The 19,389-nt window shown below is 38.6% G+C and overlaps 1 protein-coding gene across 2 annotated transcripts; it reads right to left on the reverse strand.

The window, feature by feature from the left end:
- Window positions 1-5,163: 5,163 nt before the first annotated feature.
- On the reverse strand, window positions 5,164-19,343 carry chst6 (carbohydrate sulfotransferase 6). 2 transcript variants are annotated; one of them, XM_042495442.1, is made up of 3 exons: window positions 19,308-19,343; window positions 17,193-17,526; window positions 5,164-9,646 (listed from the first exon to the last, which is right to left on the reverse strand). In XM_042495442.1, exon 3 carries the CDS (start codon window positions 9,581-9,583, stop codon window positions 8,387-8,389), a length of 1,197 nt encoding a protein of 398 aa, XP_042351376.1. In that variant the 5' UTR covers window positions 9,584-9,646; window positions 17,193-17,526; window positions 19,308-19,343; the 3' UTR covers window positions 5,164-8,386. The 2 variants fall into 2 exon arrangements, with proteins under 2 accessions (XP_042351376.1, XP_042351375.1); XM_042495441.1 differs by lacking the exon at window positions 19,308-19,343 and having other exon boundaries at window positions 17,193-17,594.
- Between the last annotated feature and the right edge of the window lie 46 nt (window positions 19,344-19,389).

Genomic DNA, 19,389 nt, shown 5'->3' on the forward strand with positions numbered 1-19,389 from the left:
GCAGAATTCAAGGGGACTGGCTGGATTTGCACAATTTTTTTAGGATCACAACTTCCTAACATCCCGCAGGGACTGATATTTCTTTGGAATGATGCAGCTGCAGCCAAAATGACAAGACAACATGTAAACATGAGTTGAGACTGATGCTGATAAAAGGAAGTAAAGCAAAGAGGAGAGGTTTTAGTCGAAACATGTTGAGGGGTAACCTTCAGATTGTCTATCTATGCTCCATGTGTGCCCTTGGTCTGTGTTGACAGTTCAGTCCTCTATTGAGGATCAGGACCCATAAAGATTCATTCATTAGCATTATTAGCACAGATAAAGCACTAGATGGAGACACAGACCATGTGTGCATATGGACTTTCTAAGCGTATAACTTTAGGTAACTGGACTTGCTTGAGTTTCTTGAAGACTTGAGCTGTTGTTCTAGTTAGGTGAATAATATTAGATCTATACTTGCCTTGTGCTTCCTGCTTTCCACATGGTCAACCACACTTAAAGAAAAGGGGGCTGGCTCACCTGCAGTCCACTTTAGATGATGTAGGACTCTGTGATTGGCTTATAGACATCGCATCAAATTGACCTAAGTTTTTTAAAAAAAAAATGATTATTTATATTTACAAATTCAGTCAGTTGTGACAAAAAGGAAATAGGACACTAAAAACAAAACATAATAAAAACAAAAACAAAACCATGCAGGACAAACTATATACAAGTTTTTCCATATACACATATATACATAGGGGTATCGATCAAAAAAATTCAAACAAAGATTACAGATGTCCAGTGTTTTCTCAGCTTTGCTGTCTTTTTGTCCGTATAATGTTTGGATGTAATGTTCTTGTTCTATTTTGAATTCTTCTATTTTGGGTTTCTTTCAAGTCCATTTACATTCATATTTTTTATTTCCCATAAAAAAATGAATAAATTCAATATATTATCAATACATTTGTGTATTGACAACATAAATCTAAATGATTATTTCTCATGGATTTTTCTCTTGAATGTATATGACTAAACATTGCAACAATTAGTAACGCAGAAGAAATATGTGTTCCATCACTAGAAAATGTCCACACATCTATTCATAAATTCCCATTTTAATTCTGGATATTTTCTATATGATTGTCACATTATACACAATTCACTTTCCTGATTAAACTATTCTCTTTTACATTTCTGGAAATGTATTTTCTGCCTTTATGAACTTTAGTTTCCCAGTCTCACTATCAGCAATTATGTTGCACATCTTATCCAGTTATATCAGCCTTCACTGAAACAAGGATGTAAGCTCTTTTCCTCCTTGAATTGTGTTTAAAAGTTAGATATTGTAAAGTGGAAGTGCAGTTAGTAAAAGTACAAATACAAAAGTAAGGGTCATTTTGTGATCACTATAACAATCTTTTTCTTACAGGGTACTTCCTCAAGTGAACATTGGTTTGTTTGTGCTTTCTAATCCATACAGTTGTACATTACATTTTTAGTGGAGACGTATAAAATCCGTGTCATGCAATTACAGGAACTAGCCTCAGCCAACAGATGGCGCCCAAATGTAAATTATGTACTGCTGAGAAAATCTTCGGCATTGTGAAGTCAGGTTTGTAACCAGCTATCAGTTAAAGGCAATAGCAGCAAAAAAACAGCCCAAACTTACATGTAAATATTTATTGCAGTCATTAGTACCATAGAGTTTCTGCGTCATATGTCATCTCATCTTTAGATAAAGAGGAGAACAAGCTGGCACGTCTGTCAGCTAAACTGTTCTGAGAGGCACCGACACTGCCGACTGACTTCATACAAACTAAAACACAACAGAAAGGGCAGACATGTGGTTAAACATAAAATAAAACATTTCACATTGCACAGGGACACATGTTAACTGTTCAGGCACTTCAGGAAATCAGTGGCAACTCTTTCTTTTTTAAAAAAAATATTTGATAAATTCCACAGTGAAAAACATGTTAAGTTGATCTCTCGACTTTGAAATGGCTCAAGACATTAAAACATGGTCAGTTCATCCACACGTGAGTCTGGATGGCTGAAGCATCACAGAGCTACTAGATTAACCCTTTGATACCGCAGCAAATTGGCTTGATTTCTTTCAAAAACATGAAAAGAGAGCGACAGCAACTTAACAAGAAATGGCCCCAAAAATTACAAGAAATTAGTAAAAAAAAAAATTACTAGAAAATTACCTGAAAATAAGCAAAACAGTCAATTTTTTTAAAGGGACCCTGGAGACAGGTAAAGGTAAATAATAGTTTTTTTTTGTTAAGATGGTGATACAAAATGATGATTTCATGATTTCAAATATATAATAATAGATTTATAAATAGAATTTTCTGGACATTTTCCCTGTATTTGATAATATGTAACCCACCTCTACGCCCCACCCCAGATAATTTTCAGATAATTTATTTTTCTCTCTTTACTATTTTATTTACAGTTTGCAGGACATTTCTTCCCAAGTTGCTCATCATGCTTTTCCTGAGTTTTAGAGAGAAATCACACCAATTATCTAAGCTTTCATAGGTTTAACACACAACACGCTTATGAATGTAGCACAAGAAAACTGATCGATCCAGGGTTAATTTGTCATATTTAATCACTCTTGAGTACCACAATTAGTGAGTAAAGCGACTATATTGATGTTAAAGTGTGCTTGACTTGTGAGGAGAAAACAGAGAAAACTCCCAATGATGATTTATATCTAATAATACCCATCAAACTGCTGTTAAACACTGTGAGTGGAGTGCAGTTTTCTCTTCAACATTTTCTTTTCGAAACTTCAAAGCAGAAAATCTGATTAATGCACAGAATATCTGGAATGATCTCTGGAATATCTGACAGGCCTGCATGCAGTATAACACTGTCCACAGGGAGATCCAGCCCTAAACATTTCTGCATCCACACTGAGAGAACACAGTGTACCCAGTGAACTCATTGTTCCACGTGTTCTATATGTTCCATATGAGACACGCAGACAGCACAGAAACTGACTCTCTTCTTCAGCGAGACTCTCACTGACTGTTACCCTCTCAACACAGAAGGCATATTTTAGTCTATTACTTAACTTTCCGTTTCTCCAGTAAGAGTTTCCTGTTGAATATAGTGTGTGTGGGCAACTACATTCACCTAATTTGAGAGCTGGTGCAGAAATTCACTACAGCGTGTTTGATGAAGCCAAAAAACAGCCAAAACATCATAATGTCAAATGGAAATGTTACACTCCAATGCTCAGTGCCTTCTAGTAATTCATGACAAGCTGCTTTTTTTGGAGCTGTATTGACATTTTTTATGGGGAATTTTACTTTAAATGCTCAATTCTCAATTCAAAATCTTTAGAGTCACACTCTATATGTTGCCTCTGGTGAGAGCTGCTTTGTGACTCCTTGTGAGAGTTTCGTTTTTTTCTGAAAACAGCTGGCTGCTGCGCGAGAAAAGGTTGCTGCAATCCAAACAACAGAATAAATGTTGGCATTGTGTGTTTTTTCAAACCATGGGTGCGTTATATTTGTATATTGCTATTATTATCGTCAGCATATCTACTGAAGTAACAGTTCTCCATAGTAGTCAGGGGAACTATCAATCAGATTAGATCAGAATCTATTCATCTCTGAGTAAGATGCTGATTTATTTTTCAGAGACAAAGAAAAGACTATTGGGTGGCTGAAACACAACTAATTTTGTTTTTTGTTGGTCTCAACAAGCTGCAGCTTTGCAGGCGTCTCACCAAGGTGACATATTCTGTGTCACTTTAAAATGTTATATATTATAGGTATGAAATATGCAAATGGAACAAATCTGTGGTTGGCAGAAACGCACAAAGCAATATTTTCTTCTGGTGACATGGCTCGAGGTTGTTTGCAAGCTAGAAGATTTTAATATTGGGCTGAAAGATGCAAAAACTGCATAAAGCACCAGGAACTGGATAATTCTCTCTGGGTTTGTCTCTGGGATTACCCTTTCCACATTACACATCATTTGAGCTATTGTTAATAAAATAACTATTAGTGTAGCTTCAACTTGAGAAACTGTGTAAAGAGTACACTAACATCGTACTAACAATGTCGTGTTGTACTAAAAAAGGCTTTATATACAGTTGTGTGCAACTGTGACACAGCTCAGGTTTATCAGGATGTATAAAGGGTAGATATTCAATCACAACAGAGTTCATGTTGAGGTGAAACTACTGGGCTTTGATGCTCATACATTTTTTACAGAAAGAAGATTATTAAAAATCTTACCAGAAAGCACTGTAGTGTCTAAGCATTAACTGCAAACAGTCGGGTTTTGGCTCTTTAATCCGGCCCTGAAGTCATAAATAAACATGATTTATCATTCTGCTGTTGACTCATGCTTTGATCCTTAATCACTGACTAAAATGCTCTACTCAAACACTAGTCATTAACTATATCCGTGTAATCAGTGAGCCAGTAAGATAATTATGCCAATAAAAAAAGAACAATTTATGAGAACAAACACAAAGAAATGGGGTGTTCCAAGAAGTAGATTTACAGATAGCCAGATTACATCAATATCTCATTGCAACTCCTAAATAACTGACAGCCGTGGTGTATAAACTTTCATGACTAAACTACGCTAAGTAAGCTGCTTTGCTGTAGGTAACTTTATTCTTGAGGAATTTCAATTGGCAGCACATAAGTTAATGTTTTAAATGTTCAAACTTTAAAATGCTAAGACCCAGATGTTCCTGAAGTGTAATGAAGTATAAGTTCAACCATTCACTTTCACCTAAAGTTCCAGCAGGAGAGGATTACCCTCAAGCAAATCACCAGAATAAATGTTGGCATAGCACATTTCTGCAAACCACAGATTTGTTACATTTGTTTTACATTATTATATAGCACAGCGATAAAATTTGGCCCACAATAGGATGCGGGGTAGCTCCCAGTGACTATTTTCTAATTCACAATAAAAATAAAGTGATTCCCACTGATTTTTTTAAATTTTAGTATACATAAGGGATCAGACTGCATAAAATAGTACCAAATAGACTTTGTATATCAAAAAGAGTGCCAGTGGAGGATACCCCGCACCCTCTGACAGAGGTTCTAGCTAAACCCCTAATGTCCTAAAATTCTAGAAATGTTCTAAAATCCTAGAAATGTCCTAAAACTCTAAAATATGTATGGGGCTGCTGCGACTGACCCCTGGCCTCCTGTCATTTTGCAAGAGTGGCCCCCAAGCAAAACAATATGAGTATCCCTGCCCCAGAGTGTCATGCTACAAGAAAGCCAGATTATTCGACTGTGTGCAGTTACTCTGTAAGAGCTATGGGTGCACTGTATTATGCTAAATGTAAGCCAGTTTTCACAAGATCATTATCAACACAATACAAAGGCCTGGAAAGCAGATCAGATTCTCCAGATAAACTGCATATATATGTATCACATCAGCATGTCAATAGCTGTCGTGTCATTTTGCAAAAGTGCCCCCCAAGCAACAAGTTCAGTATTCCTGATATAGGGGATACACTGGAACTACCTCAACAACAACTGTGGTTAATGGGAAGTTAACCGGCACAAATTCACTTGGTTTTGGTTAGGACAGATCAGGTTTGGGTTTAAAATCCTCTGTGTTGGTGGCACAATCTCTGCTAAAAAAAAGCTGTGATGTCTCAGTAAAAACCAACCACTTCCATGGCACTATCTCCAGTGGAAACAGAGCAACAGATTGCGAAATAACACCCATGGATGGTGGCTAAAAGCCAGTGAAAACGTAGAAATGACTGATTTTTTTATTTTTTATTTTTTTTAACAACCAGTTTTGTTGTTTGTTGGTCTTGAACAGTGGTCTGCAGCATGGCAGGCGTCTCACCCCGGTGTCATACCATTCACTTACCTCCACCTCTCAATGACGAGGTCTGACCATAAATATCACTTTAGCAATGTTGATATGATACATATGAAACGTACAAATCTGACATTTCTCTGTGATTTGCAGAAACCTAGAACATCAACATTTTCCTCTGGAAACTGGGCTGATTTCCCAACAGTGACATCAAAGGCACCTGAAACTAATTTGGGGGGAAAACGGAGGTATCTACAGTTAAAGCTTAGAAATAGTGTGTTTTTGTCAGGTGCAAGCATAGCTTTGCTGATTCAAAGTCACTACATCAAGCTATGAGCAGACCTTTGCGGTTTTCTGGCTAACAATGTAAGTGTGCTTCTTGGCTGCCCCACATGTAAATCCATAACATGACCAAGCATCCTGTCTCAGTGACACCACAGGCCTCAGGCTGGCCTCTCCTGCTCTGTGGGAGCGTCATCAGTGATCAACAGTCTCCTCTTGGGACAGACCAGGCCTTCAGGGAACACTGGCATGAGGCCCAGCTGCAAACAATGTGGATTTAAATGGGCTGAATTCACATTAGTTCTCTGGTACACACTGATTGATGGCGCAGCTCCGCAAAATAACAGAATTCTCCAGTATGGACAGATTTGCAGGGACACGGCACTGCTCAATATGCTCAGTCTGTCACCACCAGAGTGCTTGCACGGTGCAAAACCTGGACCCAGATTCACTTTGTGCAGGGGAGAACACACTTGTGCCAAAACAAGCCCACATGATTCACAAACTGTGCACACTGAGTGGAAAGCTACTTAAAGGGACAGTTAAAAAAACAAACAAACTCAGACCCCAAAACTTATCCATGTACCAGCAGTGCTATTTATCAGTCTAGATTGTTTTGGGGTGGGTTGCTGGGTGTTGGAGATATCGTACTTAGAGATGTCTGTCTTCTCTCCAATATAATGGAACTAGATGGCACTCAGCTTCTGGAAAAATTATATTTGATAACTTAACATCAATGTCGCTTTCCAGAAACCATGACCCGGTCACTCAAGATAATCCACAGAACTGGTTGTGAGCAGTTGTAGGAACTATTTTTTTGAAACCACACTTGCTAACTGTACTCTTACAAGCTTCTTGTCCAAGAGAAGATGTGTGCTTCCTCCTGCCCGGTGATGGGCGTAGTTCAGTAAAGAGAAAATAGTTCCAACATAAAACTGCTAACCAGGTCTGTGGATTATCTTGAGTAACCAGGTCATGATTTATGAAATCATACAAATCTGCCTGTCACGATAACTATTTTGGGTGGATGATATATTCTACCAGAAATAACTGCAGTAAACATTATTGTCAGGAAACAATATTGTCACTGATAAAGTGATAATACAAGAGCATAATAATGCAAGTGCAAACCTTTTAAATGCAATGAATTTTTAAAGGAATATTCAGCCATTGGATTCGAATGTGAAAAGAATATTAAAATATCCTCAATAAATAAAACATAAATAAATGTGTGTGGAGGAGCCTAGCCCTGCTGACGGTGAAAGTCCGACACAGAGATCAGACAAGAGGACAAAAGGATGACCAGAAATTACAGCATGTCTCAGCATATTTTTTTCAGTTCCTTTGGCTTATGAGCTGTGGAAAAACACTTAGTCTTAAAATGCTTGCTTCTATTTTTTTTATAATTCATTTCTTCTGCCTTTACCTGTTAAGTTACCACCTTGTGCTTTACAGATTAGGTATGACATTGCCTAATAGTTGGGAAAACCCTGCTGTTTATTCTGGCACCATGTTGCCTAATTTGTTATTGATATTCTTATGAAAACAAACATGCGTATGAACTCAAGGGCATTATAGTAAAATATATGGACATGACCTTGACAATCCTTGCTGACCTTAAAGGAGAATTCCACTGACATAAAGAGGGTCCTCACATAAAACTAGGCCGTCGATGCAGCAAAAAGTTCAAATACTTTTGAAATTGGTGCCACATGACCAGAGAAAAAAGAGAAAAGGGACACTTTTGCGCAAGAGATAGAAAACCTACAACTATCAGAATGCAGTGCACCGCGCCAGACCAATAAACGCTCCCGCTGGTGGTCCGTGTGAAACAATGACGACCGGCGATCTCGTATTACAGTTAAACAGTAAGCTAAGGGGGGGACATTTAGGCAGCAGGGGTTAGTTAGATGGAGGAAAGTTTACCACAGTTCATCTACCCACATTGTTTTGGTACAAAGCTGGTTGAAAATCAGCAAAGTAACCCATTAAATAATTCAATAATGTAATTATCGTGACAGGCCTATGTAACACAAACTCACCCAAACTGTAAAATCTTTCGAAGAGAGTTGTAACTACTGTGTTGTTCCCATTCAAGTTATACAATTGTTTCAGATTGCTTTAACCTCGGACATCATGCCAGTGTTCTCTCAGCTGATGAATCAGTCTGTTGTCGCACAAATTAAAGACTTACCCAGCCAATAAAGCCTATACAGCCTATAAAGAATATAGACTTCTGTCCAACAAAGTCTCTTGGTGTCTTTCTCATTCACTTACCAGAATACTGTCATTAACTTTTACCAGGACGCTCTGTTTTAGCTGGCAACCAGCTGAACTGATACGGTTCCCGCGGCACAAGAAGATCTATGTCGAGTCTTTTCTGTTCTTTTTCACTGTTAACTGTCCTGTACCCAAGCAAAGACATGGCGCCTTTACACACTTCCTGGATACGTTTGACCTTGTTGTGTGGCAGCATGGTTCGCCAAGCCTGCGAGACATCAGCAGCATTTCGTGAGGTGATTTTGAATGCTTCCTTCCTGGAGCCTTTGCCTTTTCCATGAGTCACCCTGTAGATCCATTCCTCTAGCTGCGGGGTCATCTCCAGACCTACAAACTCATACATGGCACTTATTTCTGCAAGTGGGTTGCGTGCTACATCCTCATAGCGTACCATTTTGTAGCGGCCTTTTAGAAATGGAGGGGGCTTCACAATGGCCCTCTCGTTAATGCGCACGTGGCTACGGCAGATCTCCTGCATGACTTGATACTGCACCTCCGCAGCTGGTATGCTTCTCTGCTCCAGGACGACGGCGTTATCACTCATGAAGGCTTTGGCTGACTCCTCTCTAGACTTCACCACAGCCCGAGGGTCTCGGACCAGGTGGATGATGCGGAGATCGAGGCTTGGGTCCTGCAAGAGCGGGTAGAGGGATTCCAACTCGAAGAATCTCACTTCTTTAAGTACCACGTGACTGTAAGTACCACAGGCCTCCTCTACCGACTGAAGGCCTCTAGCATCACATGTCTGGATGCACCGAGTCTGGTTGCTGAACTGGTTGCGTGGTGTGAGAGAACAGGCGGGCGGTGAGCACAGTGCTCTACTGTGACTCCACATGAACAAGGAGGACACATTGTGGTGTTCTGGCAGGTAGGCCTCCATCACAGACAAATCACACTGAAATACGCTCCGTAATAGATCCCTCACAGCCATTCGGAGTGCTCGTGCTCCGGGCTTATGCAGTTTGGTCCACACGTGCCAAGCTGGCTCCATGAGGTAGAAGACAGAGGGGTGCTGACTGAACACCTGACCCACGAAGGACGATCCCGATCGCCACGATGACAGCAGCAGAACATGAACTTTACCGTTGGAGGGGGCAGAGCCGCATGGACTGAGCTGGACGTACCAGCCGCAGAACAGCACCACTGCTGCTCCCTGCAGGATCACCAGGAAAATCATGGTGCTGAGGTTCACTCTGCAGCGCGGCATGATGGCTGAAAATCACTGTCTGCCTCTGGCGCTCGATGTGGATCTTTCCCTTTTCGTCCTGAACTGAGAGAGAAAGAGAGAGAAAAGGATATGTAAAACAGAATACGCGTTTCCAAAAGGCACAAATTCCCCTGCAAATCACTCCTTAACTGTTAGCGTTGAAATAATACTGTAGATAATAGACGTGGGGAAAATAATCGATACAGTACATTATCATATTTTTGTTTGGTAATATCTTATCATTACAGGGATGCAAATGTCCATTTTTTATCATAGAAATTATTAATATCACAAATACAGATTAAACTTTTGGTAGCTTACTGGAATAATATAATCAATTGATTTTTCAGTCCACTAGATTTATATTGCTGCAATAAAAATTACTGAAGTGAGCTGAACAGACTGAAAACTTTAGTACATGAAACAAATGCTGACAAAGCTTTTCTTTGGCAACATAATTAACTATGCATATCGCAACATGTTTAAAAATTCTAAAAACCCAACAAATTTATGGCTTGTCAAATTAGTTGAAAATTAAGTTCAATAAATCAATTCATCATTGCAGCTCTATTAAACACTTTTGTTTTCTGGTTAAAAATTTATCCTTTAAACTCTGCAGCATGATGGTGAACTTTGCTCTCTCCCCTGCTCTCAAATGTACTTTTATCCTTTATGCAGTACAGCATATGAAATCCATCATGCTGATGTGTAAGGGGCAGCTATAACATCTGCAGTTTATGATGTGTAATACTTCAGCTTTATCTCTTGGTGACTGACACGTGCAGGTGAGCAGGACAGAATAAATCAGATTAAAAGGAACAATAGGTACAAAGGCTCTGCTTCCACATGTGCAACACGTGCAACATGTGGAAGCAGAAAAGTGCATGTGGATGCAACTGTGTATGTGTCAAAGGAGGGACTCATGTTAATTCACGGGGGATGTCTTGATCAAGTTTTTGTTTTGCCCCTGAAGTGCGTTATTTAATACTGAGTATCTGCCGATACAGATACCGATCCGATACTTGTATTTACTGGGATAATACCGCTGCACAGTGCCACCAGTACTATGAAGTTATTCAGATCAATCCAGTGTACATGTCTAATAGCAATGCAATGCAATACAAGACAAAAAGTCTGCATCCAGATGGTTCCTTAAGAGTTTTAATCTGATGTTTCCAGACAAAACAAAACATCATAGTAAAATGAGTCTTAAGAAATTGTTCTTAAATCCACTTTGTGTGACATTGTAATAAATGTACAGAGCATTATAAATGAGTAATATAATAACAATTCCACTTCAAACTGGTGTTATAGCTGAACTTCAATATTCCCAGTCCCAACAAATAAAAATCAGTCACAACTCCACTTATTACAGCATTGTATTAAAAATAGTTCACTAAAAATGAACAATTAAATTCCACTTAAAGAGTTCTCATAGCTTCAGCTGAACATGAAAATAGCATTGGAATAGCAGCATTACAATATAATCTGAATATCTGCCACAAATCATGCTCCCTTTGTTTACGTTTGCTGTGTGACAGCAAACTTTCTGGCAAAGCAATTGAAAAACAAACAGGTTATAAGTGTTTCTCCAAAAAGTTTCAGAGTGGAGATACTTCTGAGAGACCATTAAGCCTATCATGGGAGAATAAAACTCCCCAGACACAAACTCTTTTAGGGTGTGCCTAAACAAGCACAGTGTTTGGGACTGTCCTTCGAAGTTTCCAGTAGGAGATCAAGATCACTGCTGACTGAGGTGAACCATGCAAGCAAACCTTTATCTGTTGTGCTTATTGGACAAGCCCTGACACGAGCTCCTCAGCTTCAGACCCTCAGGATACAAAAGTAAACAACAGACATCCTGACGGGTCCATCCTCCTCTCCTCTTACTCCCCTCTCTCTCTGTCATTCAGCCTCAGGTCTCCTCAGTAGCAGCTATTGTCAAACCACAAATACAAACCATCCAGTTTTCATTCTAGTATTAAAACCCTTATTTGCTGCAACAGGAAGCTAGTCATAAAGGTTTTGCCTTATCAGACCCTCTCGTCTCCAAACCAGTTAAACATTAGACACTTCATGGAAATACACTGAATGACAGTGTTCAATTCTTGTCAAACACTTTCAAGCACAAGATGATTTTATACAAGACTGAAAAACTCCACTTCCAATGAATTATGTCCAACAGCCCTTATTATGAACAATTATTGTCATATAGGGGCCAGGCAGTTTATAGACAAATAAATATTGTGATAGGAGACTTTATATAGTCTTAGATTTTGGAGATTATAATATTGTATGTGTTAGAGTAATATGATTTTTTTAGCTTAGCAGACTGTAATTTTCTGAACCTAGCTGTTCTATTATTTGTCTTTACAAACACGTTCTCATCCTAAATGATCACATATTGCCACTCTGCAGTGGAATTGCATGTCTACATATTTCCCTTTAGGTTTCCTTCTGCGTCTGATTACGCTGCATGTGGTTATGTTTAGGCATGTTTAGGCCTGGTGCAAAAAAAAAACAGGTTGAAAGCGGATTTCAACAGTCACAACAAAAGCACAGGGGGTGAATCTTCATATAATTCACGATGAGTAACGCCACTGTAGCTTCGTCCATAATTTTTTGGATTTATGTAACATGTTGCACTGGCAAATTTGAGTATTTAGTGAATCATAAGGCCTGTTCTTTCTTTGGAGTGATTTTCTAACATCCTTGACGTGCCCAACAAAGCAGCCTCTTTAACCCAGTTACAGTCATTTAACTAGCATCTTACATCATAGCTGGGATTACATCACTCTCAAAATCAGGTCAAAACATACGTAAATGTATCTTGAGTTACTAATTCACTGACTTTCAAATCACTGATATTTCTATTTCCACAAAACAATAAAACAGAACTTGTGGCTGGATTTCTGGCCTGAAGCAGGACAGTTCACGTCATTTCGAATTGCAACACACTGCAGTTTCTCCTAAGTGGGTGCAGCTCTAATCTACAAGAAATAGTTCCAGGTAATGGACAGTTTCAAATGACTTTCTGTTTCCTTGAAATCTAGACCATGTTGGATTGTTCAACATTCTGCCCTGCAAGAGGAAGTCGATGTGATTTTACATTCAACTGCAGATAAACGTTGCAAGATGCAATGCTGAAGAACTAAGCTTCCCATCCTCAGACAGATTCGCTGTTACCTGACTTCTATCTGCACAAAACAGAAAGCATTTTCTCCTGTGGTCCCTTTGTTGTCCATTGTTACCAAGTATCACAGACATATGTACAAGCATGGGCATGATTGGAGTCACTAACGTGGAAAACTGCCCAGTGTGGCATGAATATATGTCCTCTAGTTGACTCGTTTAAATTGCTAACATGCTGTAGAGTCGACAGAGAATTCAGATGCACCATGACAGGAATAGATTACGTGCTAATCCACCAAAAGGGTCTGAGAAGTTTTCTAAAAAGTTAAAACCATTAGAGTTTTCTGATGTCCATTAGAATGCACGATAATATCGGCACACCATCGGTATCAGCAGATATTGGCTTCAAAATGAAACATCAGAATCCTACAACAATCAGATTTTTGCCGACATCACAAACCGATATATTTTTTATATTGACAAAATGAACATGTACAAAACATCAAGCCTAATTTTAAGTATTATTCTTATTTTGCACAATGAATGGATGTTAGCCTACATACAATGAAAAGCATTGTATTTTATGACTGCATCTGCTGGTGAGCTATCACAATAAGAGTATAATATGATGTTAACTCCACTACAGAAGAGACTTGATAATTACTATACTAGGTGGGGAAAAAGTCGATATATCAATATCAGTATCACTTATTGGCCAAATGAGTTGTTATGTATTGGCATATTGGATATCAGCAAAAAAAATCCAACATCATGCACCCCTAGTGTCCATCACCTGAAATTCAATTTCCAGCAATTGTGACTGGCCCAATCAAACACAACTGTGGTCAAGAAATACATTTCTTGTTGCTCCAGATGGAGTCCATAATACTCATAAGCTTCAGAATATTACAGCAGGAGCTGCTCATAGTCTACTTTCCATCATTTTCAGAGCCCAGAGTGTTTGCCTGATGTACATTTGGTCATCTGCCCATGTTTGTGTTGGTCTGCATTAGGGACGAAAAGCTTAGTTTTGGATGAATGAGCTCACGAATTTGTCTGGTTCCCAGGCAAGTGAACTGTAGCAGGGCAACAACAGCTAAACCTTAAGGTAACATAGAGTGCTTTTTGAATGCAGAAAAATCTGATCATTTGTTCAGTGTAGCTTAAAGGGTAAGAACAGTGTGGACTGTGCGTATGGACCCGATTCACAAACGTCACGTGCTGTAACAGCCAGATTTGTGGCATACAGGGTGGTGCCCTCTTCTGTTATGTTGTGATATACTTGAGCTGAACGTTGAGCACACAGTAACATTTCACTACTCCAACTGACATCCAAAAGAGAGGACTCTTATCAGTAACAAGTTTGGTGCAGGTTATGTTTTCTGTGTTCTACTGCTCTTGTATAATAAGAGAATATAGTGCCGTGAAGATGTGGCATGCATGGTTGATGTATCCTGCTATCCTGGAGCTCCTGCTAACTAACCCATAGTACTCACTCTCTGCACCTTCACCTCCCACGTTACAGTGTGTAAACTAATACAAACTAGTGCTGTCAAAAAAACTGATTCATCGATACAGATTCTGAATAATTGAAAGGGTTTTAACACTCATTTTCCGCAGCACTGATATACTGGTACCAGCTACGCTTTCTCGCTGCGTTTGTTAAAGTTTACTGCAGTCATTCTGCTGTTCTCTGCTATTACCAAAAAATGAAAAGTTGTCATTTTCATGGTATTGCCATTTTAGATCTATCGTTTAATGTTTTAAACTTTATGCCCTCAATGTCGATTGATCCTGTGGTATCAAGAATAGTTTCCAATATCAATATTTTTCAAGGTATTGTTATCAAAGTTAGGAATTTCAGTGTTGTGATGACACAACCATGATGCACTATACAAACACCCAAGATAGTAATAACAACCAACCATGCCCACATGTATAGCTGCAGCCATGCGCCGTTTCAAAACGAACCCTAAACTAAAAATGAGGGACAATGTAGCAATAATTATCTTTATAATTCAGCATGAAAATGTGACTGAGGTTGGATTCAGGAACATCATTTTCTGTCTGTAAAAATAGACTTCATGTGTATTACAGGAAACATGTCTAAATCTTCCACAGGTGTAGTATTGATATTGAAGACAGCATCAGAAGCTGCAGTGCAGAAATCATTGTCCATTTAAAATTGTTAGAAAGAGGAGGAAAAAATACATTTTTATTACTCAGAGTGAAACACTTTGAAAGTACAAATGGTAACAAGGGTAAAGGTAGGGTAACAAAAACTAATGTTCAAGAAAGCATGCAGTATTCCACCTGTACTGCCCCAGCTGCAAGCTTGTACTTATTTCTTAGAGTTACCAAGAATATAAAGCTGTTTGTTGGGCTCAGCTGTCTAAATGAAGGACCAATAACCCAAGAAGCTTCTCAGGGTTGTTTCGCATGTCATGCAGCTGCAAAAGTGTCAGAAGAAAGAACACTGTGTTTAAAGGATAAATAAACTACAGAGCCAGACAGTTTTCCTCAACAACAACCTCTAACAGCTGCCCACTTTGCCAACTCGGGCTGTCTTCGATTAATTGTGCCTAACACTTTGCAAACATTGCATAGTGATGTAGTTGGCAATAAAAAAGTAACTAGAAATTCAAGTATTGCTCCACTTAAATAAATTATATATGTTTGGTCTCAGTTAAATTAAAATTATTCATACATTCATATTGATGCAAAATAATGTTCTTAGCGCCATAGGAATGGACGTGAGTAATTCTGACCAAATAGTCAACCTAGTTTTGTTTCAACTTGTGTTGTGCCTGATGTTAATCAATAGCAGAAAAACAACCCCATAAATACTGTGACACTCCATTAAACCATTTTGCTTAGCCACATGGGCTATTCCTAATGGACACAGAGTGTACTCACATTACCCTTGTGACAGTGGCCTCCTTTCCTGGGTCTGTTACAAGTTAAAGGGTCACAGTCCCCATTTTCAAAATTCATATGTTATTGCTATTGTTAAGGACAATCCAACAATAAGGGATGCACAATATCAGATTTTTTTTCCCGATATCCGATATATAACAACTCATTTGGTAGATAAACCTACACTGTCATCAATACATCCACTTTTTCCACTTGTTCTTCTTCTAATCTTAGTGATCAGGTCTCTTCTGTGGTGGAGTTAACAACGTATTTCACATACTCTTATCGTGATGGTCCTCCAGCAGATGGAGATATAAAATACAATGCTTATCAGTGTATGTAATATTCATTCATTGTATACAATACGAAAAGTACCTTAACTTAGGATTGATATTTTGAAAATGCTGACTTTGTCAAACAACAAAAAAATGGTATATATCGATTTGTGATATAAATCAACATGTTGACTGGTTGACTATGTGCTGATACAAATGCCTACCAGCAATATTAGTAAACATGGACAACTATCCTCCAAAATCCAAAAACGAGAGTGTTAACTCAAATTTGTGATGTCAGAGGGTATAAAGTCAGTAACCTCTCTACAGACTATAAATTGGAAAAGACATTTTCTGTTTCAGAACTGAGGTCAAAAAATTAAAATAAAGCTCTTTTGGTATAAAAAAAAAAAATACCAAAAAAGCAAACTTTATGTCAACAAAATCAGAGTCCCATTCATTATCTTTATACCCTATGACATCACAAGTGCTTAGACTTTTATTATATAAATAACTTCAGGAGAAAAAAAACAAAAACCAAAAACATTGTTACAGGTTACAGTAGTATTGCATATAAGATTTCTAAACAAGGCTAATTTTCGATTGAAGTCTTTGGTTAAGCTTTTCTGCATAAAAAGTGCGAAAATTCTAACATATCAGTACCTCTCTGGTTCCTGACTTTGAGAGAGAGTAGATCATGTTCACAAATATTAATTTAAGTTTTCCAGGTTTTGGAAAAAAAAAAAAAAACATTGGAATTTTGAATCTAGACTGTGTTCCCTTTTAAGTCACTGAGCCTCAAACTGGGACACCCCAGTGCTACTTGGGGATGATACAGAAAGATCTCTGGTAAATGTGAAATGTTAATTTATATTATTAGAATGAATCACTTTCTTTTTCATGTACATTTAAATACAATATCCTTGCCGTGTGGACCTGGCAGGCTGCAGGTCTACAGGGATCATTGGGGTGTTATGGAGCCCCCATCTGTCCGTTTCATAATGTCTGAGTTTGGTTCAAGTATTTGAAAGTGTCTGTGTGTGTGTATGTGTGTTTATCCACCTACAAGCCATTTCCGCGCGCGCCTAATTATAGGAGATAAAAAAAAAAAAAACGAAACTACTGGCGTTTTTTGTTTTGAAAAAGTGCACCCGCGAGCTTCCTCTTCCCACCGAAACAAGCCACACGATTCTCCAAGGTGAACAGAAAAAACGGTCCTGGGGGAGAAAAGATGGGAGGAGGTACTTTGTGTATTATTTACCTCACATTTAGCAGAAATATCTTACCTTTAGCTTTGTTTTCGGCCGTGCTGCCTGGCGACGGAGCCGGTGCGCAGTGTTCTCTGTCCCAGCACCCCGCAGTCCTGCTGTCCCCTCCTCTCCTCCCCTCCCCTCTGTCCTCGGCCAGCAGCTGCTTGGCTACCTACACTGTCCGGTGGGGTACAAGGCTGTGTGTTGAGACGTGGCCAGCGGCTCTGCTGGTCTAACTGGCAGTGGGCTGGGCTGGGGGGCTGGTGTTCACAGATAGAGGAGGGTGGTGGGCAGTGGAGCAGGCGGGACCTGAGCCAGTCCCCGTCAGGACAGGAGCACTGTGCTGCAAGATAACCTCTGACTGCAAGATCTGCAAAATCATGACAAAGTTTACAACAGATCAAATATTAACCAAACTTTCCTTAACATATAATACAATGATACATTATTCATTTCTAAATCTAAGAGTAAAGTTAGGCCATGTTAATGAATGAAAATGTGGTTAAAAGCAGGGCCGCCCATAAGTGGGTATAAAGGGGAAAGCCCCTATAGCTTACTACTGCCCCACTAGTTATGACATGACAATATAGTTGCACAAGGAGAAGAGGAAAAATAAAAGTCACAGAAGCAGGGGCCAAAAAAATCAGAATATTATAAACCAGGCATACATTTGAAAAGTATCTAAAATTCTCAAAGCTCAGTAAATTGTATTTCTCCAGTATGCTGCAGTGATTATATTATCTATAGTAGGCAATTTATTGTTGCTCTATACCCTTTTCCACCATCATTAGCACCTGCATGTGTTTTTTTAAACATGAGCATGCCTTTCTGGGTGTGGTTGCTTTGTCAGTGTATTACGTTTGACATCGCGCAAAGGCCAACAAAACCAGAGAAATCTGCATGGATGGAGGGTTGTACTGTTACTACTCTCTATGTATCTCCTACTTATTCAGTGTCTCTTTCAAACTCAACTTTTTAGTGCTTCTTTGTTCGAGATGGACAGTATTTAGTGGTGGCGCGTCATTGCATCTCACTGGTTAAGGATCTGAAATGTTGTGTTTTCATTCAATGCCAATCCACACTGGAATGTCCCATTACATTAAAAAGTCAGATTTTAGTGGGTGTTGGCGTTTTTTTCTTTTTTCTTTTTTTGGGCAGTGGGAAAGACGTTTTGGTATGTAGTCTTTAACCATTGCAAGGGGAAAAAAAACACATAGATGGCCAGAAACATCCACTTATCTAAAATATTAGTGTTGGGACTAACTTGTTACATGGAACTAGTTAGGCTGTGTGTCATTGAAATACAACAAATAAAACTATGTTTGCAATCAATTGTAGTTACTGAGAAAATAATATGCAGTAAAATTAATTACTAATCAAAATGTTGGCGGTTATAAAAAGTTTAAATTCAAATCAATTATTTAGTAAAAAGTTTATTTGTTGAATCAAACAATTTTTTTTGTTGCCTTGAATCTTTTGTCATGTGCGGATGCCTATTTTTGGCAAAGCCGACTCTCAGACATTTTCAGTTTTATAGCCCAGTTTTTAACATTTGTCAGATAACCAATCAAAAAGTAACCAAATATAATAAGTAACATTATTTTGATGAAGCAATTGAAATAGTTACATAACTTATTACATTTTTCATAGGGTAACTACTAATCCGGAGCCTATTACATTTGAAAAGTAATCTTCCCAACACCAACTATTAGCTGACGAAGTGTTAAGGAGGAGGTTCAGAAGGGGAGGTGTACTATCAGCCTTGAAATTTTACTTTTCAGCACACAAAAGTTTTTTTTTCCAAAATAAAGAAATTCCAACATAAAGTGAGGAGCAAACACACATGGGTTTTAAATCTGAAAGAAACCAATAAAAAAAATAGAACATGAATCAAATTAAACAAATGTCAATATTAACAGGGATAAATAATGTTCTCAGTTAAACTAATCATACACAGGATAAACTAAGGAGACAGAAACTCACGCTCTGCTGTCCAATGTGATGATCATGAAAAAGTGAGTGAAAGGGTGTGCAGAGGTGAACTCAATGAGTGAACAATGAGTGAAAGAAAGCAATCAGTGCTAAGGAAAGAAAGTGGGAAAAGGAGAATACAAGTGTCAAAATAAAGATAAAAAAATATTTTTTACTTACAATGAGTGAATTTCTTTGCAATGCCAGGACCTGCACATTAATCAGGATACCAGAAGAGAAAGAAAGAAGAAAAAGAGGGAGG

This window comes from Plectropomus leopardus, chromosome 11 (genome assembly GCF_008729295.1).
Source record: "Plectropomus leopardus isolate mb chromosome 11, YSFRI_Pleo_2.0, whole genome shotgun sequence".
Classification (NCBI taxonomy): Eukaryota; Metazoa; Chordata; class Actinopteri; order Perciformes; family Serranidae; genus Plectropomus; species Plectropomus leopardus.

What these genes read in the sequence shown, in the direction of transcription:
- chst6 (XM_042495442.1), bottom strand. Translation starts at nt 9,583, where the DNA reads ATGCCGCGCTGCAGAGTGAACCTCAGCACCATGATTTTCCTGGTGATC.